Here is a 20,830-nt window from a genome sequence, read left to right on the forward strand (position 1 = left end):
AGGTAGTGGGTTAATTCAAACTGAATTCTGTCACTCATTTAGATACTTTTTAGCAAGCAGGCACAAAAACAGTCATGTAAACTCTTCTCTAGCTCTATGAAATTCCAATTGTCTTTTTGGTATTCTGTCAGTACCTTGTTTCAGTGGTTCACTTGAGGCATATGCAACATTATAATAGCGACAGTTCACTTTTAGTTGGAGTCAGGGAACAAACCCTGAGATAATGGGTAGAACAGGGGATGCTTTCAGAATCCTAAGCCTTAAAACACCATCCCTTAGGGTATGGTCTGTTGGATTTATAGGATTATTATACCCTGTTCATGTGAGGGAGGAGGCAACTGGGCAGTATTTCTGGACAGCCCACAAACTTCCATACCACAGTGAAAAATTATGTCTTACACATCTGTTGTTGACAGAAGATAAAGGCAGCTAGCTGAGATGCTTTTAGGAAAGGCTGCTAGATTGTGGTTTCTTGATTAGTCTCATGCCAACTCTTATGGCCTGAATGTTTGTGTCCTTCAAAATTCACATGTTGAAACCTAATCACTACTGTGGAGATATTAAGAAGGGCCCTTTTACTAAGTGATTAGGTTATGAGGGCAGAACGTTTGCAAATGGGATTAATGCCCTTAAATTAATAGAAAAGACTTAAAGGAACTGTTTGCCCCTCCTCCATGTGAAGACACACAGAAGGTGCCATCTATGGAGACTGCGCCCTCACTAGACACCAAATCTGCTGGCACCTTGATCTTGGACTTGACATCTTCCAGAACTCTGAGCAATAAAATTCTGTTTACAGACTGCCCATTCTGAGGTATTCTGTTATAACCCAAATGAACAAAGATGCCAACTAAGCACCCTTCTAGAGTCGATGTCTGATTAGGGCGCTAACATGTTAACTAGTCACTCCTAGGATGGACTTAGTTAAACCTAATTGTCAGAACAGCCAAAGTAAGGACTCATATCTAAACATATGGGTAACTGGTTAGATACCAACTCAGAGCCCAGGCTATCAGCCGAACTTCCAACTTAGATCTTTGACCATGAATTCAAGTGAGCTCTTGTCAGCTACATAGCCAATCACTGCCTAACTGTTTCTTCCTGTAAATAATGTTTTACATTTAATAACTATCTGGCTATTTCACAGACAGTTCTGGAGCTTTGTGATTCAAAGGGAAAAAAATAAAGCCAACCTGGTTTTCCCATAGGAAGATGGCAGACATTTGTAGAGCATCTACTGTCCGCTGAGCCCTACAGGTGGTACAAAATGAATTAAGACATAATTCTTGCCTTCAGGGAGCTTAGATCTATTAAGGAAGGTAGAGGCACAACATAAATTGCTGTAATTCAAGACAAATTAAGTTAACTGCTACAAGAGGGAGAGAAAGGGCTGAACACCTGTTATCCTTCAGTTTTGGAGTTGCTTCCCTCTGAAAATCATTAACAGATTATCATTCTTTGGAAGCTAGCTCAAACCTGTCACAGATACATTACACCACCAAAGGACAGCATTCAGTTACTAGGCAACATTCCTAATTTGAGGTAAAGTATTTCTCTTTTCCAGGGCTTTGGGGCCTTAGTCAAAGGAGTCATCTAGAAGTGAAGGAATCTCTTTTGGGTACTGGTTTTTCGGGCTCTGATTTTAGGTTCTCTAAAGTTCTGGGTGATGGCTTGTTTTCTTAACTCGGGAAACTGGACGTTACCTAAAATTACAGCTATGAGAAGGGTGGTTAGGTTTATAGCACAAACACTTATGCCTTTCTTTTGTTAAATAATTTAGTGACCTGCTGTTATTTTCCTTGCCTTTAAAAATAAGCTCTCAAGCCTGTAAGGGCTATTGACAGAAACATCTAAGGACTGGCTGATAAAGGAAATTGAATTACTGCATTAGTACTGCATTGATTAGTACTTCTTAACACGAATTGGAATTGTACATACATTTATTAGTCATGCTGTAGTTCATTCTCAAATCTTTTTGAAATTTATTGAACTTCTAATTTTGTTTTGGATAGATACAGGGACAATAAGGAGAGTGTGAATGCTTTAACTGAGTTTAAGGAAGTAACAGTGTTTTATACCCACTAAATGTGGCCATGGTAATGTGTGTTTTTTTTCTTTTCTTTTGGAGACGGAGTCTCACTCTGTCACCCAGGCTGGAGTGCAGTGGCACAATCTCAGCTCACTGAAACCTCCGCCTCCCGGGTTCAAGCGATTCTCCTGCCTCAGCCTCCCGAGTAGCTGGGACTACAGGCGTGTACCACTACGCCCCGCTAATTTTTGTATTTTTCATAGAGACGGGGTTTCATCATGTTGGTTGGCCAGGATGGTCTCAATCTCTTGACCTCGTGATCCACCCGCCTCGGCCTCCCAAAGTGCTGGGATTACAGACGTGAGCCACTGCTCCGAGCCGCATATGTGTTGTTAATTACAGAGAAAATAACACTTGTTGCATATGTTAGAATCTTTTTTTTTTTTTTTTTTTTTGCCGAGATGTAGACTCGCTCTGTCTCCCAGGTTGGAGTGCAGTGGCGTGATCTCAGCTCACTGCAGTCTCCACCTCCCGTGTTCAAGCGATTCTTGTGCCTCAGCCTCCTGAGCAGCTGGGACTACAAGTGCATACCACCATGCCTGGCTAATTTTTATATTTTTTAGTAAAAACGAGGTTTTGCCATGTTGGCCAGGCTGGTTTCAAACTCCTCACCTCAGGTAATCGGCCTGCCTCGGCCTCCCAAAGTGCTGGAATTACAGGTGTGAGCCACTGCGCCTGGCTTAGAATCTTGATTAAAAGTATTTATCAAGATGATCTCATGCTAAAGAATAAGGAGGACAGTTTTAAGTATCTTGACATATTTTTCTAGCTGATCACAGCTTTTCATGAAGATATGACCACGGTGCTTGGCTAATCAAGACCGTGTTTGGTTCTGTTCCTAGAGCAAAACCAAAACAAAATGTTGTTACCATTACTTCCCTTTCCCGTTCTTGTTTTTTGTGTTAGAGTAACTATCCTTGTCTTGCATCAGTCTACTTAACAGCACCAGTGTTAATGGAATACAACAGCCTGATGAATTTTCATTTTGCTCCTTTTGTTTGATTTCCTATCAGAATGCTAATGTTTGCCGTAATGTAGCCAGAATGTTTCTAGTTCCTGAATTAATTTTTTATTTATGCATTTACATCTAGTCTAATTGTATTTGATTCTTTTACAGGAATTTTAAACAGCTATCAAGTAAAATGGAATTTATGACAATTAATGGAACAACATTAAGGAATCTGGAAATCCTACAGAATCAGGTCAGGCAACCATAAGGGCTAGTTTATTATAAATGGTTTTGGAAAAACTTCTGAGTAAGGCAACGGTCTGTTTTTAGAGATGCAGGTGAAAATGTAGTGTCTTTAGCTGACTGCACTATTAGTTGATAACTGTAGCACTCTTTGGAGAATGAACTGTACATAATACTTCTCTGGGTTTTTTTTTGGGGAATGATGGAGCTGTCCTTTTTAATGACTGAGGGGCATGCTTATCCTGACAATTTCTGTAACGTCATCTCTATATCAGGTAGTTTTTTGGAAAGGCATTGTCACTGAAAATTAATATGAAGTGGATTTTTTTTTTTTTTCGTCTACTTGGTTATATTTTTTCTATATACCTTTAACTTTTTGTTGAAAAGTTTGCAGTCTTATTTCATTATTCAGGTTATAAAACAGGTTTCTGGGATATTCATTTTGACTGTAAGATTTATAACATTTCAGTTCACAAACTTTTTTTTTCTTCTTCTTGGAGACGGAATCTCGCTCTGTTGGCCAGGCTGGATTAAGTGAAGGGACACCATATTGGCTCACTGCAACCTCTGCCTCCCAGGTTCAAGTGATTCTTCTGCCTCAGCCTCCCGAGTAGCTGGGATTACAGGCACCCACCACTACGCCTGGCTAATTTTTGTATTTTTAGTAGAGACAGGGTTTCACTATGTTGGCCAGGCTGGTCTTGAACTCTTGACCTCAGATGATCCACCTGCCTCGGCCTCCCGAAGTCCTAGGATTACAGGCGTGAGCCAACACACCCGGCCTCAGTTCATAAACTTTCATTGTTTATTTGTCCTTTGTTGATGAATTAGGAAGATAACAGGGAGATTAAAGTTACTGCTTTCATTTATTAAACTATCACTTGGGAAGATGAGATATTATATTATAACATTAATGTTATCCTAACAAAATCATAAAGATAAAAAGCAACCCCACATCATTTGATTAAGTAGTGGAGAATCATCTGAACCATCTGAGTCAAAGGAGTTAAAATTCTCCAGAAATATTTATTACTATTGCAAATTAAAGTAAACACTGAATTTATTCCCCTGACTCCTGAATCTGCATATTATTAACTAGTGTCTCTCAATTTCTTCCTGTTCCAGTCTGTTCTAGTATTCTGAGTTCAGATGTATTTTTGTTCAATAACATTTTTATCTTGTCATCATCCAAAAGCTGAAAATCTGTCCTGCAGGTCTCTCTCATCAACTCTGTAGCCATCTCCATGATAGGAAATAAGTAGTAGGAATAAAGAGACATTTCTTGACTGAAGGAGTGCTCACAGTCAGCCTGCAGCCAGCCGTGGCATTGTAAGAGTTCCTTGCTTCTGTGCATCTTACCTGTTCAAATCCTACTACAACAGAGTCAGTTCTGAAATCAAATTCCTAAGGCAGAAATCATCTAGAGTCAAAATACCCTTCAAAATTCCTTCCTTTATTGGGGCTTGCACCATTTTAGAAGCAGAAGCTGAGAATTAACATCTTCTGCTTGTCTTTGTACCTCAACTTCACCCCCACCCACCCCCAACCTTTCCAAGGAGCAATGGAAAGAGGTACAGGGTAGGAGTTGGGTGTCAGCGAGAACAAGGATATAATAGGACACATGTCTCTCGCACCTCTCTTGTCTGAGCCTGCTTCTCCAGGGGTGTCAAGGAATTGCCTTCCTCACGGGACCCTTTACCCCAGTCAGGCCAGTCAAGCTCTGGTCTCAGGAGCTGTGCTGCTCCTGATCTGAACTGCCCTCCTCAGCCTGTCCAGCCATCCTCAGAGGAACCTTTGTGACCTTGTACCTTCTCTGTGTTCTCTGCATTGAAATCCTGAGACCTGAGAGCTTATGTCACACCTTTTCTAGTTGATTGCTGGCAGGTGGCATTGTGTCCTAATTATGAGCCTTTTTCCAACTTGGCTATGAACACTCTGAGGGCAGGACCATGTCCTTGCTATGTTCAGCACATAGGAGGTACTCTGGAAGTAGCTACTTACAGAGGAGAAGGAAAAAAGACAAGACAAAAAAACTCAACTCAAGTGGAAACAGCCATTTTAGGTCTCAAGATTTAAATGTCTCAGTGGGTTTTGTAATACTACTGTGAAACCTTGGTTAAAATTAATTATGTCTAGTTAATTGTGATTTTTTTTTGTAAGGACCCAAATTTTAAGTGGCAAAAACAAACGTTTCTAGGGATTTAGTAAAACAAACTAAAATAAAATCCTTCCTGGGTAAGTAACTAGAGTGCAGTGCAGGTTCATATCTATCTCCAGCACCTTGTTCAGTGTTTTCGTGAGAGCATTGGTTTATAAAATGGTAACTGAAAAACCAAAGGAAAATTAAATCATCTTCACTATATTGTATTTCCCAAGGCAGGAAAGTGTGCAATTATATTTTAAAGATGCTTGAATAAGCATACATTTCAAAATAATCTTCTGAATAATTTATTCTTAGGTAACCAAAAACTACAAACGATCCCTTTTCTGTGTAAAATATCAGTCCTTCATTCTGTGTGTATGTATTCATCTGTCAAACATTAAATGAACACCTGTTATAAGCCACATTGTGGTAGGTATATATGACATAGAATCGGGGTATATGAAATAACCATTTGGCACAAATAATTGTCTAGTTAATAAAACTTGTTTTCTGGTCTTTCTTAGACTGATATGAAAACCAAAGGAAGTTTGCTGTGGGTTTTAGACCACACTAAAACTTCATTTGGGAGACGGAAGTTAAAGAAGTGGGTGACCCAGCCACTCCTTAAATTAAGGTAAAGGGAATCCTTTTTGGGGTGTTTAATCTGAAATTATAAAATTGTGAAGTGAAAGGCATCTGTTAAAACCAAGGTTACCATTATTTCTAAGAACACAGTTTTAAATTGGGTAACATTTTATTTTATAACTGAGCAATAGACTGGCTGTCTAGTATTACAGGGATTTTTTTCCCCCATTCTCATGAATGAGCCTGCTTGCAGATTGGCAGACATAGGGCATTGCCCAAGGATAGTGAGGAGAGATGCGTTTTGTGGAGGACTTTGAAGGCTAGGCTGAGTTCATAGCCAGAGGGAGTTCATTCAGTGATTCTGAGCATGGGGCTGATATGATCAGAGCTGGGCTTATGTGCAGGAGGGGACTGAGTGGTAGTGGTGGTGGGGTCAAGTTAGCAAGTTCAGGGAGAGATGCCGAGAACCCGAGCTACAGCAGTAACAGCAAGGAGTCCAAAAGAGGGAGTAGGTGTGAAATGCTTAGAAGAGTAAAGTGAGTAAACTTGGAGCTCCCTAAGGGAAGATACTTGAATCCAGTGCCTAACATACAGTGATTTCCAAGGTTGTCTGCATGTTGTCTGCATGTTGGAATCACCTGGGATGCATCACAAAATACTGATGCCTGTGTCCAGCCCCCATAGATTGTGATTTAACTGGTCTCCAGCATGACCAGGGAGTTGAGATTTAAATTTTACCCAGATGATTCTGATATGCAGATAAATGTGGAGATTCTGACCTAGAACAGTGCCTGGCACTTAGTAGTTTATGTTTATGTTTATTGAATGAAAACTGTTATTTATTGCACAGTTTCTATTTACTGGTGTTTAATACTGAAAATCACCTTCTGAGATAGGTCCTTGAAATGAGGAAACAGATTCAGAGAGCTTCACTAACTTGCTCAGTGTTTCACAGCTGATAGAGCTAAGTATCAGATTTAAAACCAGCATTGACTCCAGAGACCTTAGCAGAAACAAGCCATTATCCTGAATAGTTACACCTCTGGCTAGACCAGAGTGAATATGGTGTGGTGGTGAAGAGAACTGCTATGTGTTGGCTCTGTCAACTGAGTGAGTCACTCCCACTAATCCTCAGTGGTCTCACCTTTGACATGGTGGAACACCTCATCATAGCATTGCTGTAAGGAATAAAGTTTTGAGCTCTTTATCTCACACCACACAGTACGCTAGGAGCTTTATGAGCATTGTCTCTTTTAAACTGCACAGAGCCTCACTACACAGATGCTGTTATTAGCCCCATGTTACTCTGTGATTAATAAATAGTCACTATCTTCAAGAAAGGATTGCAGATGTTAATGTTGGTCATAGGCTTGAAGACACTGTTTCGGGTTTTGCTGCTGTTTTCTTCTCTTTCTTTTGCAAGGTGTTTTACTTACAATGTCAACTTTAAAAGGTCACTAAAGTTAACTGAATAATAATCGAGGCAGACATCACTTTACAAAAAAAGAGGGAAAGCTCAAAATGCCCTTTTCTATAGAGAACCCACAGTACAGTTTTATTCAGGGCAAAGAAAAAAGAAACTTGATCATACTATGAGAAACTCAGCCATAGGTTTGGAATCTGTACTCACACCACACATTCACTGAGGATAATATTCTGCTCACACAATTGATTTGCTGCTGTGTTTCTCTGCTCTTTGTCTGATATTAACAATTATAAACAGAGCAGGGCAGCTAGTATTTGGAATAATCCTTACAGTGTGATGGCATCAAGGACATTTCACTTCTGTTCATACCACTGGTTCTCTTGGTGTACGTGGGTTTCCTCTTCTTCAGTAAAGTCATTTTTGATATTGGAAGTCTTGCAAATCTTCTCAGGACTTTTCTCCTTGATCATATTGGCAACAGTCTTGCTTGTAACATCAAGCAAACCTTTGATGTCTAAGTAGTTTGCAGGCAGAAGAAGTACAGAAAGTATTCCTTGATTGACTTTCAGGAATTCTTGGTCCTAAGGAGGGATCTCCTCTGTTCGTTTTCTTTGTTCGCATCATCCTTGGGAGGAGGAGGTCCATTTTTGTGGTGGGTGCACCACCAAATGACCTTTTAAAAATATTGCTACATTGACATTTGGTAGAGGAGCTGCGTCATTATCTCCATCATCCATTCTCAAGTCTTCCAGCATGGTCTTGATAGTCACAGATTGTTTGGCAATTTCCACATCAAATATCTCCCCATCAGAACTCAGCACCTTAATTGACAGCATGGTGTTTGAGCTTAAGGAGACCACTGGCCAGAGGCTTATGAGAGCAGGGCGGCGTCAGCAAAGAAGAGGAAGGCAGAGGATAAGGACACTCAAGACACTGTTTGGATGACGATAATTACCAAATCTTTTCAGATTTAGTGGGTCACTCCGATTTCTTAGCCGTAAAGACCTTAAGACATGGGAAACTGGTGAGATAAAGAAGAAATCCTGAAAATGGAAATATTTCCTTTAGTTCAGCATTCTAATGAAATAAGCAGACCTCGGAGAGCAAACGCAGACAAGATGGCTTTCTGTGGACAACAGTGTAAGGGATGCAGCATTGTGGCTGCTGGAAAGGCTGCCTAAACATCTACTACAATTCTTACTGTGTTTTTGCTTGCTTGTTTCAGCAGAGACAGACTCACTAGCAGACTTTTTCATGTAAATTAAAATTTTTTATTTCCAATGTTACATTTCCTTTCTTTTGTGTACCCAGGATTAATTTGAGATAAATCCACTAGACCGTGTTGTCTGTTGTTAAGGGCCGAATCAAGTATCTCTGGGGATCCTACCTTCCCAGAAATGCAGAGAGAAAATATGCCAGGCATTCAATACTAATGTTTTCAAGTATGAACTTTTCACTGACCTAACATTGATGTTAGCCAAAAACAAACACATGAAACTTTTCTTTGCCCTTTTATTTTGGGTCATGGTTTTTAAACTTTTATCCTCCTAATCTATTAAAATCTATTTCAAAAGAATTCCAGTTTAATTTTATTGGCACTTGCAACTTATTCCAAACAGATACCTGGAGAGAATCTGCTGATTAGTCAGTGGCTCAGCTGTATAGTTAGTCATGTACCGCATGACAACATTTTGGTCCTTGGGGGAATTGCATATACAGAGGTGTTTTCTCTATTTATAAATGTTTAGACACACAAACACTTACCATTGTGTTACAGTAGCCTACAGTATTTAGTAGAGTAACATGCTGTCCAGGTTTTAGCCTAGGAACACTATACTGTACCATATAGCCTAGGTGTGCAGTGGGCTATACTATCTAATTTTATGTAACTATATGCTCTGTAATGTCCATAGAATGACAAAATTGCCTAACGATGCATTTTCCAGAATGTATCCCCATCATTTAGTGAGGAGTGATGGTGGTGGTGTTTATACTAACGTAAGTGCTTTGCTGATCACATCAGTGGCTCATCCAGACTAATATTCTGTCTCTGACATTGACAGCCAAAGGTAAGTTTAGGGTCTGGTTTTCTTCTACAGTGAGATCATAGAACAAATAATAGATGACGAGGGAATTTAGCAAAATAATGCAGATCTCCCCAGGTTTTACAACATCCCATTGTTTGTCAGTCATCCATGAATTCTCCTAAATCCCTTAAACTCCTCTGTGTTTTTGTCTTGTTCTGGCTCTTAAGGGCAAACACATAGTTCATAAGTCTAGGACCAGGAATTCAAGTTTCAGATTTTCCACTGCCATCACCTTTTATTCTATGAAATGGTCTCTTTGGTGCAAAATTTTACTAGTGACTTTTAGAAAGTAAAAATGGTTTTTACTTTATACTTACTGACTGATTCAGAGAGTTCACTTGATTATTGAGGCTAGATTTTACTGTACTGATATCACATTCACTTTTATAAATAGGTTATTTTTTCTTATGTGTTCTCACCTGTATTTTTTATCAGTTCTGCTAATTTTAGGCAAGAAGATTGTTCAATGTAGTTTTTTTTTTTTTTTTTTTTTTAGATAAATGAATGTCACATTGGCATGCCATTATTCTTAAGGCCTTTTAAAATTAAATAGATTATATTGAATTCATTTTTTTGAGGTTCTGTCTTTGGACTTCTTTCAGTTGATATAGTCTTGTCAATCTTTTATTTATACACACACACACACACACACACACACACACACCCCCACCTGTATGTATGTCACTGGTTTTATCAAAAAGCCTGAAAATGCAAATTCTGCTTGTAAATATTGGTAGAGGAGAAAAAAAGAAAACCGTGAGACGAGTCTGTGTACCAGACTCATTGGTGGGATATATGGGATGAGTCTCTAAAATGTTGAGTTAAGCAAAATAATTAGTTTCCAAGGCATATTTGTTTATCTTAGAGGTATTCCACTTTCAGTAGCATACTATATATTTTAAAAATAAAAATAAATTTAGTTTCTTTCATGAGTACCTCTTCTGCCTGTACTTTACATTTTTTAATTTAAAAAAATTTATGAAGTTTTATCGTTAATTGACAAATAATTGTATATATTTGCATTAGTCAGGGCTCTCTACAGGGAGAGGACTATTAGGATAGATGTATATAAGGAGTATTGACTTACATGATCACAAGGTGAAGTCCCATCATAGGCTGTCTGCAAGCTGAGGGGCAAGGAAGCCAGTCCGAATCCCAAAACCTCAAAAGTAGGGAAGCCAACAGTGCAGCCTTCAGTTTGTTGCCAAAGGGCAGAGTCCTGGCAAACCACTGGTAGGTCCAAGAGTCCAAAAACTGAAGAACTGAGAGTCTGATGTTCAAGGGCAGGAAGAATCCAGCATGGGAGAAAGATGGAGGCTGCAAGACTCAGCCAGTCTAGTCCTTCCACGTTTCTCTGCCTGCTTTTACCCTAGCTACACTGGCAGCTGATTAGATGGTGCCCACCCAGATTGAGTGTGGGTCTGCCTCTCCTAGTCCAGTAAATGTTAATCTCCTTTGGCAACACCCTCACAGATACACCCAGGAACAATACTTTGCATCCTTCAACCCAGTCAAGTTGACACTCAGTATTAACCATCACAACATTTATGGGGTACAATGTGATATTTCATTACATATATACACTATAGAATGATCAAATCAGGCTAATTAATATATCTGTCACCTCAAACATTTATCATTTCTTTTGGTGAGAACATTTAAAATCCTCTTTTAGCTATTTTGACACATATACAATGCATTAACTGTAGTTACCGTACTGTGCAGTGGATCACCAGAACTTGTTCTTCTTGTCTAAACAAAACTTTGCACCAGTTGACCAGCATCTCCCTTTTCCCCATCTGCCCTCTCCCCAGCCTCTGATAACCACCAATCTGATCTGTACTTCTATGAGTTTGACTTTATTAGATTTTACATATAAGTGAGATCATATGGTATTTCTCTGTCTGTGCCTGGCTTATTTCATTTTGTGTTGTGTCCTCTAGGTTCATCCATATTGTCAAAAATGACAGAATTTCCTGCTTTTTTAAAAGGCTGAATAGTATTCCAAAGTGTGTGTGTGTGTGCGTGCGTGCGCACGCGCGTACGCGCCTGCGTATCACATTTAAAAAATCTGTTCATCTATTGGTGGACACTTTGGTTGTTTCCATATCTTGAGAATTGTGAATAATGTGGCAGTGAACATAGGGAGTACAGATATCTCTTCAACATACTGATTTCAATTCCTTTGGATATATACCCAGAAATGGAATTGCTGGATCATATGGTAATTCTATTTTTAGTTTTTTGAGGAACTTCCATACTGTTCTACAAAGTGACTGTACTGATTTATAATACCACCAGCAGTGGACAAGGGTTCCCTTTTCTCCACATCTTTACCCATACTTGGTATCTTTCATCTTTTTTAATAATAACTAATCTGAAAGGAGTGAGGTGACATCTCATCGTGGTTTTAATTTGCATTTCTCTGATTGGAGATGTTGAGCATTGTTTCATTTATCTATTGGCATGAATATGCCAATATGAAACATTTATCATTGTTTCATTTGTCTATTATCTGTATATCTTTTGAAAAATGTCTATTCAGATCTTTTGCCCATTTTTAAGTAGGGTTATTTGTTTTCTTGTTATTGAGTAGTTTGAGTTCCCTGTATATTTGGGATATCAGCCCCTTATCCAGTGTATGATTTGCAAATATTTTCTCCTAGTCTCTGGTTTGTCTGTTTACTCTGTTCACTGTTTCCTTTGCTATGCAGGAGATTTTTAGTTTGATGCAATTCCATTTGTCTGTTTTTGCTTTTGTTGTCTATGGTTTGGTTCCTGAGCGTCCCAAAGCTTTTTCTCAAGTCTTTGCTCTTGATAGTCTTTTTACTTCGTGGTCTCTCTTTGTAGAATATTCTTCTGTTTCACTTTAATCTTTACAGGGTTAACTACTTATACTTGAGGTCTCAGCTTAAAACGTTATATTACTATCTTTGAAGAGGTTTTATTTGACCTCCTAATCTAAATTATGTTCCTTGTATCACTCATTGATAGCATATAGGGTTTATCATGATTGTTACCTGTGTTTACTTAATATGTATGAGGGGTCTTACATTATCTGTACAAGGGGTCTTCAGAAAGTTCATGGAAAATGCATATTATGAAAAAACTTTGCATAGATTTCAAAAAAATTTGGCACCAAAATAAACTCATACTAACTTGTTAGAGCGTATCTGAATAGGACGTAGTTTGAGGCATTAACAGGGATAAGATACCAGTTTGAAAAGAGCTTCTATCAGAACAACATGAATTCTGCTAAAAATTAAAGCAAGAACAAACATATTTATGGTGAAGCTTGGGTGGAAGAGTGGTGAAATCATTAATGCTTTATGAAAAGTTTCATGAGACCTCAAAATTAATACCACACATCTACAACCATCTGATTTTCAACAAACCTGATACAAACAAGCAATGGGGAAAGGATTCTCTATATGATAAATGTTGCTGGGAAAACTAGTTAGCCGGAGACTAAAAGTCCAAGATCAAAGGCATCAGTAGGGTTGGTGCCTTCTGAGGCCAATCAGGGAGAATCTGTTCCAGTCCTCTCTCCTAGCTGCTGGTGGTGTGCTGGCACTCTTTGGTGTTCCTTGGCTTGTAGCTGTAGCTCCTTGATCTCTGCCTTCATGGTTAAATGGTGTGTTTGCTGTATGTATGTCTCTTCACACAGTGTTTTTTAATAAGGACATGGTCATATTGGATTAGGGGTCTACCCTACTGCAGAATGACCTCATCTTAATAATTCCATCTACAATGACCCTATTTCCAAATAAGATAACATTTTGAGATAATGGGGTAAGGACTTCAGCATATCTTTTTGGGGGTACACAATTCAACCCAAAACAAATAGGCCCACTATTTCCAAATTTTCTTCCTTTTGGTACAAGTAGACTGATTGTACCCATCTCTTTACTAGAAACAAGTGTTTTGATTATTATTTAAATGTTTGGCACATTTATTCAACATCTGATGTGAGGTTGTAAAAAACCATTGAATTTTGTAAAATTGCCAATCTTGTGCAATTTTGTGTTTGTAGTACAGTTCTCTGAAAAGTTATTCTCTTATCTTTGACAAATATCCTGGACAGTATCTGTCCAGGTGAACGTATGTATGGGAAGTGTTAGATTAATTTTAGAGATGAAAAAGAAACGTTTATATATATTTAAAAATAAAGGAAAATGCCTAGGAAGAAAGGAGCAGAGGTCTGAATCTAAGATTTGAAGAGAGAAAAGTAGCCAAGGTGGAATGGGAGAAGAGCTGAGGTCTAAGAGGTAAGATGTGTTCTCTGGGAACATGTCTTTGTATAGGACAAGCAGAGGACTTAAAGCTCTGAGGGATCAAGGGAGTAGAAAGAAAATGTCAGGCTAGTGAACTAATCTCTAACTGTGCTTTATTTTTTATCTGTATTTTTTTCAACTATCTTCAGAGATAGTGATTCTATTTTAGAGATAAGAAAAACTAAGTCTCAGTTTTTTCCAAGGTCATCCAGCCAAGCATGTGGGGACCCTTTTGAAAGCATAGCTTTGGAGTTAATGATACTTCAGCTTGAGTTCTGATTCCCTTTTGTGACTTTGGAGAAGTTATGAATTTGTATATACCTCAGTTTCTTCACCTGTAAAATGGGAATTAACTACCTACCTCATTGTGGTGTTGTGAGGACCAAATGAGACAGTATATGTAAAAGGATTAGTGTGGTTCCTCATAACAATTTTTTGGTCAAGAAGATAGGCATGGTCTTTAGCATACCAAAAAATTGGAAGCAGTGTAATTATTAGTAGGGAAGGGGAAAATAAATTGTCTGGTTATATATCGGAATATTATACAGCAGTTAAAATGAATGAGTTAAGTCTACATGTATAAACATGGATAAATCTCAAAAAAAATGTTATAAAAGAACACATAAATTATACCACTTATTTAAATTTTGTCACACCGTTTAGGGGTTCAAACAGAAGTGGTGTTTTCTCATCACATGGGCAGTCAGGACAATAATAACTTCTGGGAAGTGAGAAAAGGGATAGAGATATAAGTAGGCTGGTGTTTTACATGTATTTGCAATATTTAATTTTTAAAAAATTATACAGAAAATACACACACATGAATTTTTTACATTGTACTGCTATTGGACTTTCACTAGCATCATAATCAGGTGAAAATGAGACCCATGCACATCTGTCTAGAAAGCCCATGCTGAACTTGAGAGCATCTGTTTTCCAGCATGTCTTGCATTAGAAAGACAGAAGACGGCCATCAGATGACCAAGGCTTCCAGGGATGGCAGGGAGAAGGCTGAGTGCTTGCACTGTCAGTTTCTAGGATCTGCCCGGTCATTTCTTTACCTAAATCTAGTACTTGCCTGTGTTTTCTTTTGCCTGTAGCTACCGTCAAGAATGTAGGGAGACTTTGCAAGGACTACTGGTGAGTAGGTAGAGTCTTTTATATGGGCCTCCTCTCAAAATAATATAACCATGAACAATTGAGGAATGTTTTTTATGGTCCCTTTTATTTAATGCTCTAAACTTGACTAAGTTCTGGAAACTGAGGAAGCTCAACCTCACGTTCTGATTGACTAAGTACATGCTAATGTGTTCGTTAACACAAAAACCAGTGCATTGGTTAGGGAAGCTAGCTGTTAACACAAAGACCCCAGAAAGTCTAATGACTCTAAAGGTGTGAAAGTTAATTTCTTCTTTTTTTTTATTTGAGTAAACAATCCATGGCTTTTCCAGATTGGGGGTGGGGTGAGACTCTCGTCACATAGGCAGTTAGGAACCCCAGAGTCTCTTCAGTCTTAAACATGTGGCTTCCAACGTCATCTTGGCAACTGACGTCCAGCCAGTAGAAGGAGAAAGAACAGGGAGGTTATAGGTTTATGGCTTTTATGTAAGGTAGGCCTTGCATTGGCACATAGCTCTTCTGCCTAAATCTGATTATAAGCAGAAGAATGCATTCCGATGGTCACACCTTACTGCACGGGGGCTAACAAATGTCTGCTTGTTTTTCAAGGAGTAGGAAGAAATGTTTAGTGAATACCTAGCAGTCTATTGCCAGAGATGGTTTTTGTTGTTTCAATTCCATTGTACATTCTTCTTAGCATTTAACAATTATTTGAACTTTTGAACGGTAATACCTTCACATACTTTAAAAGTTTAAAAATGTGAAAAGTTACACAGTAAAATGTTTGCTTATCATTCCTGCCCCAGGTCTGCCCAGATCCCACTAGGTAATCATGGTTATTACTTTGTCATGTATACTTCCAGAAACATTTTGTTTAAAAAAGCAAATATGAATTTTATATATATATATATATATGAGAAATCTCTTCCTCCCTTATTACATAGATGAAGCCATGATATACCCAGAACTTTGTACTTGGCTGTTTTCCCTTAGTAGTATAAGATAGTTATTTTGAATTTTGTATTACTCAGTCTCAATAAGAAGGTGGTGTTCCCAGCCTCAGGGAATTTCTAATCTAGTCTGGTCAAGGTATAATCTACTAGTAAGGAGAAGGAGATATGAGTAGTGGAAGCTTTTGTACTAAAATCAAATACCTGTTACTCACTCTGCAACTCAATACCAAAATTAGAGCAAATGAGTTATACCTTTTTAAGTCAAATTAGATTTTTAGAAAACTGCTTCAGGAAATTAGGCATGCTAAGATAATTCTTGGCGTTTAAATCATGTAAATTAAAATTAAGGGAATAGCAAATGGTTTGCGTTAGGAAATAGATCTTTGGCTACATTTTTGCATGATTTTCTGATGCACTAAGTACATTTTAGTGGTCAATGTTCTCTACATTAAATGGCTTTTGTTTTGGTAAACCCATATGTTTGGAGTATTAATGGTTGTATTTCTAATTTGTTACTCTGGCCCAAATGATGAAGTAATAGAATGTTACATATTTCCTTCCACTTAACATTTAATTTAGATTAATGAAACTAAATGTCAGTTTTAACTCTGGAACTTCTTAAAATGAACTACACTGAATTCTTTGTGGTTTCCCGTGTTCCATGAGCCACCAACAGAGTGTACACCTGCAGTGACTCTGGTTTACTCAGCCCCCAGGGGGGGCTCGGAAATGGGAAGGGAGAGTAGCATGTGGTGCGTAATTGAGAGCTGTGTTTGGTTGGGACTGACCTGGTGCCCCTTTTGTCTGCTGGGTTGAATGGGAGTTTAAAGGAGGAACTGCTGCTGCTAAGAATGAAATGAACCCAAGTGCCTCTTACCCAAATGTTTGTCCCGACTGTCAATACATAGGGATTAACTAACATCCAGGAACTTTTAGCTGGCCTCTGCTTTGTTCTTCAACATTAGGACCTTCAGTGAGCTCTAGACCTGCACAAATGACCTGCAGCAAATATGGCAGCTTTCATTTGGGCTGAGGAAGAGGAATATCGGAAAGAATGAGGAGAAGGAGATAAATATCTTTTCTTTCTTGGCCCTTCCTGCTTTATCTTTCTCCATCTTTATGCCTTTATTAATGAGGATTTTCCAAATATCTTTCTTCAAAAATGCCATAAGAAGATTTCATTTTCTGTGGTTTTAATATCATAAAATATCTCCCTATGTGAAATAACTGGATATGCTGGATCAAGCGTAACAAACATCCCTTTAGGACATTGCTGAATCTGTATTTAAAACATAAGGGGAAAACTCAGAACAGATGGGAAAAGGACTGGAAATGGAAGTGAATTGACTGCTGCAGCTGCCCTGTGGGCTCCTGCAGATCTTGGTAATCAAAAGGATTGGGGTTCAGTTGCCTTGTGGGAGACAGGAGACAGGGCCTTGGGTCCATTTAAGTTAGGGATACTATAGTAATGTGAGACACTCAAAGGACTATGGTCTCAGTAGAGAGGTGACAAATGTGTCTCAACCTATTCTTACCTGAGGAAAATGTTTCTAAGAATTCTTAACCACAGGTCCTCCCTCATAGATTTTCAGTTTCAATTTATACTCTGTGTGGTCTGGCAATTTCCAAGCTGTGAAACTTATTTAAAACAGTCTGATTGTACTCACATAAATCACCAAGTTAAAAAAAAAATACAAAATAGAATAAAAAATATGAGCATAGAAAATAAATACTATCAAAGGGGCTCAGATTGATTTAAAAAGGAACCACATAGAATTCTTTAAAACTTAATGGACTAAAGAACTCATTCATGTAACCAAAAACCATCTCTTCTACAAAAACTATTGAAATTAAAAAAAGAATGACTTAAGTAAGAATGGATCTTATACTCCAAAAAGAAAGAAAGAAAACAACAACAAAAAAGCAGTATATGGGTTAAATAAGAATAGAGGAAATGACTGAAATGCAAGATAGTACCTGAAGAAATTACCTATAATGTAGCATAGGGTGGCAATGTCAGGCCTTCAGTGTTGCTTCTCTGGATTTTTGAAACAGCTTTCTAACTAGTATTCCTGCTACTGTTCTTATGTGCATCCAAACTATTAGCCTTGGATCCCAGCTCCTGTGGTCACATTTTCAAACCTTCACCCTCCATTTTCCACTTATCTTTTATAGATAATAGCTAATCTTTTACTCAATAGCTACCCCCAGGAAATCCTCCCTGATCCTAAAACTGCATTTGTTCATTAGATGCTCCTGGCCTGTGTTCCCATTGTATCTAGATCCTAACCCAGTTATAATCTTATTACATTGTTATCATTAATGCTTTTTAAAAGTTTTACTATTCATCACTAGAGTGTAAGTTCTTTGTAGACTAGCAAGGCTCTCTTGTTAACAATTATAGCCCTAATGTCTACCATTTGTACAATGAGTACTTTGTAAGCACTCAGTAATTGTTCATTGAATGTAAAAATGAACAGTATATGTGAAAGGTGAAGCTAGATAGGTCTAATGATGCTTAGATCCTAGGAAAGGGCTTATGGTTCATGTTTCTGACAGGAGATTATTTAGGTAGTTTGTTTAACCATTTCACATGACCAGTGTGTTAATGTCTGAATTTAATTTACTCATTCTGTGTCGTCTTTAAAGCCAAACTTTTCAGTAAAACGAAACCAAACAAAAATACACCCCCAGCAGTCTGTATTTCAGCTCCCCACCCCCACCAGATAACCTTTTTTTTAAAACATTTTATGTTTGTGGGTACACAGTAGGTATATATATTAAGGGTATATGAGATATTGTGATGCAGGCATACAATGTATAATAATCACATCAGGGTAAATGGGGTATCCATCACTCAAGCATTTACCATTTCTTTGTGTTACTGATATTCCCATTATACTCTTTTAGTTATTTTTAAATGTACAATAAATTGTTGGCTGTAGTCACCCTGTTGCACTATCAAATACTAGATCTTATTCAACATATCTATACAAAATTATCTTAAGTTTGAATTATAGAGGCGTTTTCACAGTAGCAACCAGTAGGTACTGACACCATCACTGACAATAGCTTTAGGTCACACTCTGTGTTTCTGAGTGACAGCCAAACACAGTAGATACTTACGTCACCACCTAGTTTATCTTCAAATATGAAGGACTCCAGTGACACTCACTTTTACTCCTTGCATCTTTGGTAGTAAAGAAGAATCTTTGTCATCCCCAGGACCTCGTCTTTTTGTTTGTTTGGTACATGGAATGAAATGACTCAGGTGCCTTCTTTCAGTTATTTAAGTTGTATAGTAAGATCAACTGTAGAATACTATCAGGCATCTTGGAATAATATCTTTATCATCATCCAATTGATGCTTCTTCCAGTTTTGTTTCCTGTTGCTGTCACTCAATCTCTGTCATTAATTGCACTAAAATAATAATTCTCTATTGTGTCCTGACATATTGTTTTGTTACAATTATTTGGAAGGTCTTGTTACTACTGCACATTAAACAACAATTCTAAGGTATGTGAATTGTTTAATTTTAAAAAGTGTAGTCATTCTTGCTTATTTCCATTCTGATCTTCATATAGGAGTTAAAGATGGAATTATAGCTAACCACAGTGATGAGAAATTCATGGTGAACAGTGCCACATACCCTTTCACTCTCTCCCTGCCCATTTAGACCTCCATAATTATTAATCGTTATAGTGTGCTTTCTCAATGCAGCCTACTGTCCAGTCTCAGCACAGCGAGTACTTCAGATCATCACTGCTTGTCAGGTTTAGCCCTCAAGATGCCAGGACTAGCTTTCCTTATATAGTTCCCACTTGTTCACTGCACAAAATACCTGTTTACATATCTATGCCCTAAGGTTTGTCCTCGCATGGTAATTTCTGAGCTCATATTTTGGGTGCTATTTATCCCTCTTCCGTGCTGTTCTTTGTAGTGTCTACTAAACAAAACTTGTAATGATGTGGTAACAGTAAACATTTATGAGTGGTTCTCATGATGTAGCAGGTACTGCATTAAGTACCTGACATGTATTATTTCATTGAATTCTTTTACTAACACCAAGAGTTAGGGCCTATTGCTCTTCTCATTTTATAGATGGAGAAACTAGGGCAAGGCTAAATAATTGGTAAATGGCAGAGCCTGAGTTTGAATCAAGGCCACCTGACTTCTGAGCCCAAATTGTTAACCTCTGAGGTAGCCCTTAAAGAAGGTTGGGTTAAAACCAAACTGATTGATAGTGAACATACTGCTTTTGCCTATGTTGGCACTGGCTAGAATGAAAACCTTTTCCTTTATATTTTCCCAGATTCCAAACTAACTTGGCCTAACCTTTCAAGTCTCTAAGAAATTTATAGTTTTATATCTATTAAAAAAGTCTTCTGGTAGACTTCATAAATATGACTTAGGTTTTTATTAAACTCTTTTGCTCGTATCTTTCTATATCTCAGAAAACCTTTAATTTTTGAGACAGTAGCTATTTGTGTAGGCTGTCTTATACGTTCACAGATGGCATTATTTTATCAGTCCTCAAACCATCTGTAGCATCAACTTAGTCTATTCCAATTGGTGTCATCTTTCATTTATGCAGGAGTGAGTTATTAAAGTAAAATTTTATATTTGTATAACATTTTGGGTAAATGTTAGAGTAAAACATTGGTTTATTTTATCACAACAATCCTTTGCAAAGAAAATTTATTTTTTCCAGCTCATCTTGATTTACTTTATATGTAGTCTTCGGAATGAAATTGAATCAAATAACTGTTTATTGAGCACAAATTATTATCTTGAAATGTAAGGATAAGAAATGACCCCTGTGTTCACTGAATTTATAGTCTTGTAGGAAAGACAGTGAAGTAGTAAATTCTCATTGAAGAAGAAATACAATTATGATTACCATTATGCGAAGAGAAAAGATGGTAGTATGGGAAATGATAGTAAAGGGATTAAGTCTGGTC

The 20,830-nt window shown here is 37.9% G+C and overlaps 1 protein-coding gene and 1 pseudogene across 5 annotated transcripts in view; one reads left to right on the top strand and one right to left on the bottom strand.

Annotated features, from left to right (window-relative positions):
• Positions 1-20,830, top strand: part of MSH3 (mutS homolog 3) — a 223,575-nt gene that overhangs the window by 83,195 nt on the left and 119,550 nt on the right. For all 5 annotated transcript variants that reach the window (XR_012413790.1, XR_012413791.1, XM_005557283.5 and 2 more), the window contains 2 exons: positions 3,207-3,291; positions 5,949-6,058. Coding sequence is in view for 3 of the 5 variants with exons in the window: in XM_005557283.5 (XP_005557340.2) it covers positions 3,207-3,291; positions 5,949-6,058 (195 nt within the window). In the remaining 2 variants the exon portion in view is untranslated. The remainder of the gene's footprint in view (positions 1-3,206; positions 3,292-5,948; positions 6,059-20,830) is intronic.
• On the bottom strand, positions 7,789-8,271 carry LOC123573989 (S-phase kinase-associated protein 1 pseudogene; annotated as a pseudogene).

The sequence above is a fragment of the Macaca fascicularis genome, chromosome 6 (genome assembly GCF_037993035.2).
Source record: "Macaca fascicularis isolate 582-1 chromosome 6, T2T-MFA8v1.1".
In the NCBI taxonomy this organism is placed as follows: Eukaryota; Metazoa; Chordata; class Mammalia; order Primates; family Cercopithecidae; genus Macaca; species Macaca fascicularis.